Here is a 6,566-nt window from a genome sequence, read left to right as displayed (position 1 = left end):
GTACAGTTTGTTAGCATAAAGCAAATACTTTTAATTACATACATAAGATAAACAAATAAAACATTTACAGAAATAGAGTATATAACATGAAATTACTTTAGAAAGAAAAGAAGATATATATATATTATATCTTAAAAATGGTGTGCAACAAGTGTCCTCCATAATGTTGGAATTAGAATAAATGATGTGAACTAAATATTGAAACTAATAATATATTACAAGTATGTTAATTAAATAAACAACAGTACATTTAATAAAGTATAGTTAAAATCCAATATTTTATAATAGAAATAAGTCTCAACAAACACTTACCTAAAATGGTTACTTTTTGGGTCAATAATTTTAATGTTGGAATTCTCTATAACAGTAAGCATTAGGTAACCCAGTTCTTATGTTGATTTGACAAACAAATGAAGACATTCAATTGTATAAGAACAAGGTCGTTATATAACTTTTACATTTAAAGCTATTGTCATATTGTCCTCCCTTACAAATATCCTCATTCTCCCCTACATTGAATTAAAAAACGTAAACTGATTTAGTGGATTTTGAAAGATTTATTGGGGAAATATTTTTTCGTATTGCTTATAGAATGGTATTTGTGTTCCTTGAATAGTTTGAGTTTGATTATACTCTAATGACAAGTACATCTTAAGGATTATAGAGTCAAAACTTTTAACATTGAATAAATTATTCAAAATCTAACAGATTGTGTTCAGCGTATTCTGCCTTATCTTTTGAGTCCAATCAATTAATTATATTTAGGACATTCCGTTTCTCCTTCAGAATTAGATAGCTTATGTTCAGGAAATACTGCCTTATCATTCGAGTCGAGCTATTGATGTTTTGGAAATTCTGTCTCTCCATCAGATTCTACTGGATCATGTTCAGGACATACAAATTCATCTTTGGAGTCGAGCTTTAAATATTCAAGAACTTCAGTATCTTTTTTTGATTCTAGTGCTTCATCTTCTGAATATGCTCCCTCATATTCTCTAGATTTCGGCGAGGAAGGAATGCCTTTGACTAATTCAAATTATATAGATCCATATTAGCGAAAAAAGAGTCAAAGAAAAAATTGCAGTGGAAAAAATGGCAGAAAAAAGAGAAGGAAAAGTGTATCAGGTGAAAAAATGGCAAGATTCTTCTAAACTGATATATGTAATGCCTATCACCAATATAATATATATTATGATAAAGGAAAAATAAAAGAAACATGTCAAAAATTCCAATGGAAAAGTGCTAATTATTTAATTCTCCATTATCAATTATAATAATTAGACATGATGGATTATTTATATTCGACAAGACTGTTGGATTGACTGACATGTATTTACATAATAATAGGCAAGAGCAACAATTTCCACTTTGTTATGTTCCAGGGTGTTTTATTTTAATTATCAATCACAATAAATATTAGAAAAATTCTTCATATTTTTATTATTAATTATGCTTTATTTCTGTAAATGTTTTATTTGTTTATCTTATATATGTAATTAGAAGTATTTGTTTTATGCTGACAAACTGTAATAAGCAGTAAATAAATGCTTGAATATAACAAATGGCAGTTTATACATGTTGTTCCTTGTTGTATTAATAATCTAATATTTCCATCACTATCGTGTAAAATTGAGCAGAAATGAATGATATCTTTATACAAAAAAATGCCCCCTCTCCCCAAATCAAATACGACATCCTCCGTCCCACTATACGCATTTAATTTCAAAAACTAATAATCACACATCTATATTCTAAAATTGTAGAATATCTCTAAGAGTGTTCCTTCTCTAAATATTTAGCTATTTATGCCTCATTGTTTACATTTGGACAAAATTAATTAGAGTTTATATGAGTTTTTTTTATGAAATCTTTATTTAAGAAAAATGATAAATTAATTATTCGATAACCATTCCAGTTATTTCTTGAATAAAGTCTAGATGTGACAATAGACGTGCATATCCATTGATACCTCCAACACATGTCAAACTAGTCACAAATTGGTTGACTCCAATTTGCATATACTTTCCATCTTCCATTTCGTAATTAAGAGGACCACCGCTATCACCAAAGCAGACAGCCATTCCTTGATTTGCATCAGTACAGATAATATTTTCGGGCCAACTGCATTGAATAATTTTTACATTTTTAGCAAAATATAATTCGGGGTAAGTTGTTCTATCAAAATTATTTACACCCCATCCTGTTATGGTCACTGATTCGCCAAAAAAAGTATCATTAGCTTCTGCACGTGTTGGTAAGCAAACGGGTCGAACATATTCATTTAACTCCAAAGGAATATCCAATTTGATCAAAGCAAAGTCTCCATTTGGTGATATATGAATTTCGGAACTTTTTCGGGTTTGCATATATGGTTCATCTGCCCCATATGCAATGCTATGAACCCCAACACGAATTTCCGCACCACCATTAGGATTTATACAATGCTGAGCAGTTATAATCCAATTTTCATCCAAAATAGAACCAGTACAAGCAACATTGGTTGATACAGAAGCTAGCCATGGAAACTGATGCCTTGCTGCTTCCTGCCCTCCAACGATTTTTGAATCCACTAAAGGTTTGTTTTCCAAACCACATGTATCTGGATATTTGGGATTAGCAAAAGCAGATGCAATGATAGCCACAAATACTAATACTGTCCTCATGATTATGAAAATTAGTTTGATATAATAATTAATCTCAATTATTTTAGCATATTTATACAAAATTGAATGATTATAATAATATTAATATCAACCCATATAAATACAAGGAGTATTCTATATTGATAAACTAATTAAATATTTATTTAATCTTTCTTGAAGTAAATACATAAAATAAGAATATTATCCTTGATTATTTTATTTTTAAACTTGTGATAACTCTCCCTGTTCAAGAATGGATTAATTATGTAATAAATACAATATATTTTTAGAAACAAATATGCTTTGTATCACTATTGTTTTATTTACTTTTAGTTACCAAATTTAGGAAATATTTTTGATAATACATGATGGTTATAGTAATATACTTGTATATATATTTTATTTTCTAAATATATTTGTCAGTGCATGATTATTCTCTTAATGCAGTTCTAGTATATTTGCTAGCTCTTTCTCCGATCTGTTGCTCTCCAAATTTACTAGTCTTCAAAGAAGACTATAACTGGCTTCGAGGATGAGATAGTTCTTACTAATTATGTCCAAATGATGAACAAAAATGTAGCTAAATATGCAAATAAAGTCCAGAAAAAAACAACGAATATGCAAATGAAAAACCGAAATGCAAATAAATTCAGAAAATAAGGGTTTACATTGGTTTTAAATATTTATATCATATTATATTTGTTTATTCCAGCAAGCCCTTATTTGACTGAATAATAATCTGATTCCTCAGGTCGTCTACTGTTGGCTTCTTCCTTGCATTGGTGAGAAAGTTCTTGAAAATGCTAAAGGCTCTTTCTCTGTCCACGGATGTCATGGGGGCGTTGTTGAAGCTCACTATGATGTTGGGATTTGCCTTTACGGCAGCCATTACCTCACTACAGAGCACTAAACAAACATTACGCATATTCTCAAATGTTGGGTTCTTCTTGAAAATTTCCTTCAGCTTCTGAGCAAACTTGGAAATAGTTAGGCTCTCATGGACTTTCTTAATGATGGGCAAGTTTGGGAGGGAGACAATATTTCCTGATGCTCTCCTTCAGGACCTTGAAGTTTGGCTTCATTAAGGTGAGGTTTTGCGCAGGGGATGCATCCTCAAAAAGTTTCTTGGACTACTCAATGGCACTTGTTTCGTCTTCAGGCATTTGCTAAATCAACTCCTTAAGGGTGAAGAAGTTTTCACAGTAGTAAAAGGCTTCCTCAAGCCATGTTACCTAGCTTGTAAGAACAGGCTCTAGAAGCTTGGGAATAATGCCCACATTTCGGAAAGTTTTCTGACCCGTTCGGCACCCTGTTGAGGCCGTGGATAAGACAGAGACAGTGCATGAGGTTGGTCTAAATGATCTCTAGGCCCTTATTAGCTTTGACACAGTAAGCATCACCGTCTGTTTAGAGGAGTAGCACCTTGTCGTAGTCCAGGTCATTTCTAAGGATCACGATCAAAAAAGAGTTGATGGCCTTTCCATGTATGAACCAGCCAAAAGCCCTATCAGGTCTACACACATTGGCCTACCCACACTGTTCGTCGTTTCATCAATAGAAAAGAACAAAAACTTGTCCTCAACTTCTTCTTAATTTTGCACACAATCTCCTTGCTCTTTTGTCCATGGTCCTGACTATGTTGGTGCAGATGTACTTCTCCAAAAGCCTTTGAGCTCCTTATTGTCGATCTGGGCTAGGGGGATGTTTGCAGATACCAAGACGTTTCACCAGATCAGTGTGAAAGATTTCATCGCTGTTTTTATTTGGAAAGATGACGTTGAGCAGCATCTGTATAGTCTGGTTCCTCTTTTAGTGCAACCCATTCTTTTTGTGTCTGTTACACTGTTCATGCAGCTCTAGGACAGACTTCCTGTTGGCCTTTGCACTGAAGTTGCAAAGCTTGCACATCAGTTATTTTTTTCTTTGGCACATATGTCCATATCTTAGCGCCACCGAGCTTCTTAATGGGGACTAAGGGTTACACGATTTTGTGCATAATCAAAGACTGTGGACTGTAATACCTATTAAAACACGGCATCAAAAGGGCGAATATACATAAAATGAAAAATAGCATCATCTTGAAAGAAAATATTGGTTCTTAATCTGCATTAATTCTATAATAAGATGCTGAACTGTTGGGAGACTTGACAGACAAAAATGGGCAACTTTATTTGCACGCAGTTCTGGGGATGAAGTATACGAGAACGTGGAAGATAATTTCATCCAGAAATAAGGCCTTGCAATTTGTAAAAAAAAATACACCAAACTTTGCTAGACCATGCAATTAAGTTACAAAATCAACCATAGGCTTCTTAACTCCTTGTTTCTTCTTGGACTGCTAAAAACGTTCGAATAAAAAAATTCTGTTTAGTAGAATGCATCACAAATTGCCCTCAATATCGAGGTAAATACGTCATCTTTGGAAAAAAACAACAACTTGAACTGTATTAAATCATTGCTGGACCTCTATTCCAGTACAGTTACGTACTTTTTACGTTCCAGGGAAAAGTCCTCAAAGAGACACACGTAAATTTTAAATTTGTCATACCACAAAGACCATCTATGGCCTCTTCAAGTACCATTCATCACTAATAGTGAAGACTGCCGTGCCCCAACTGTCCTGTCCTATCTGTCAAATATCTTCAGAGGGTTGAGTACCGCCAGTATTAAAATCGACGGACTTCATATCACATTAATACTCTTTGAATTAACATTTCTAAATTGCCACTAGCTTCAAATTATTTTTTCCCTTCACTACGTCCATACTATTAAGTAGGAAACCGGAACATTCACTTATCAACGCAGCAAGCGTGAGCATAGATAATAACTAGTAATGTCCAAATTATGCAAATAAGATTTATATGCATTTTTGGCTTTTATTTGCATTTTTGGCTTTTTCGACCTTTATTTACATTTTAAAGTAGAAACTGTGTATTAGGACTGATGATAACATTTCATTTCGATGTATAAATATTAATTAGATATCTTTTTTAGCGAAAGTAGAAAATTAGCGTAATCAACATGGTTGTCAAATGTTTACTGAGATACTCTCAATTCTCATTCATTCAATATAATCCCCATTGGCATCAATAACGGCCTCAATACGGCCTCTGAACCGGCCGCAGGCTCTTCTGACCATCTCATTGTCCATGTTGCCAAATACCTCCTTGATGGAGTCCATTAGGCTGGTCTTGGTGCTAAGGGGATGTCTGTTGGTATGTTTCTCGACATAACCCCAGACAAAATAGTCCAAAGGATTAAGGTCGGGAGAGTTAGGAGGCCACAAATCCTTGGTTACGACGTCATAACAGTTCTCGGTTAACCACTGTGTGGAGATTTTGGACACATGGCAGGGTGCTGAGTCCTGTTGTTTTCTCATGGGAGCTCAGATCCCTCGCCATGACCTTCATGGACCTGGTAGGGTCATCCTCAACCATCTTCTTCACCTTGTCGACAAAGTCGGTGTCCTTGACCTTCCTGTCGGCGCCCTCCTCCTTGGGGGCCCTCTTTATGGTGGCATCAACATCCCAGGTGTCCTCTAGATTCTGACGGATACGCTGAACAGTCCGTAAATTCACTCCTAAGGTTGAAGCAATCGTTGAATTCGAGATTTCACCTCCATTATTAACCAATGCCATGACTACGGCGGACCTCAAAAGCTCCTCGTTCGACTTATGGCTCTTTATCTCCACATATGATGATGGCATGATGCTAACTGAACTACGTATCGTCAGCTGACAAGAATAGCTTTCCTATTTGGTAACCGGTTTTTTATTTGATAATGTCGTCTTCAAGTTATCAAGATTTAAAGTAGGCGACAATTTGATCCCTGATTCCTGTATACTCTCCAGTTTTGTTCATAACGTAGCAAAAAACTACTCTTAAGGGTAGAATTTTGAACTGATTGTCAGCCCTAGATTTTTA

At 34.6% G+C, this 6,566-nt stretch overlaps 1 protein-coding gene across 1 annotated transcript; it reads right to left on the bottom strand.

Annotated features, from left to right (window-relative positions):
* Positions 1–1,849: 1,849 nt before the first annotated feature.
* Positions 1,850–2,696, bottom strand: LOC121132235 (collagenase). Its single transcript, XM_040727620.2, has one exon. The coding sequence runs from the start codon at positions 2,661–2,663 to the stop codon at positions 1,896–1,898; it is 768 nt and encodes a 255-aa protein (XP_040583554.1). The 5' UTR covers positions 2,664–2,696; the 3' UTR covers positions 1,850–1,895.
* Positions 2,697–6,566: the final 3,870 nt, after the last annotated feature.

Source organism: Lepeophtheirus salmonis, chromosome 2 (assembly GCF_016086655.4).
Source record: "Lepeophtheirus salmonis chromosome 2, UVic_Lsal_1.4, whole genome shotgun sequence".
NCBI lineage: Eukaryota > Metazoa > Arthropoda > Copepoda > Siphonostomatoida > Caligidae > Lepeophtheirus > Lepeophtheirus salmonis.
The sequence above is the reverse complement of the archived record's forward strand: the minus strand, read 5'-3'. Positions and strand labels throughout refer to the sequence as shown.

Excerpts from the sequence above, each read along its gene's own strand:
- LOC121132235 (XM_040727620.2), bottom strand. The coding sequence starts at position 2,663 with ATGAGGACAGTATTAGTATTTGTGGCTATCATTGCATCTGCTTTTGCT.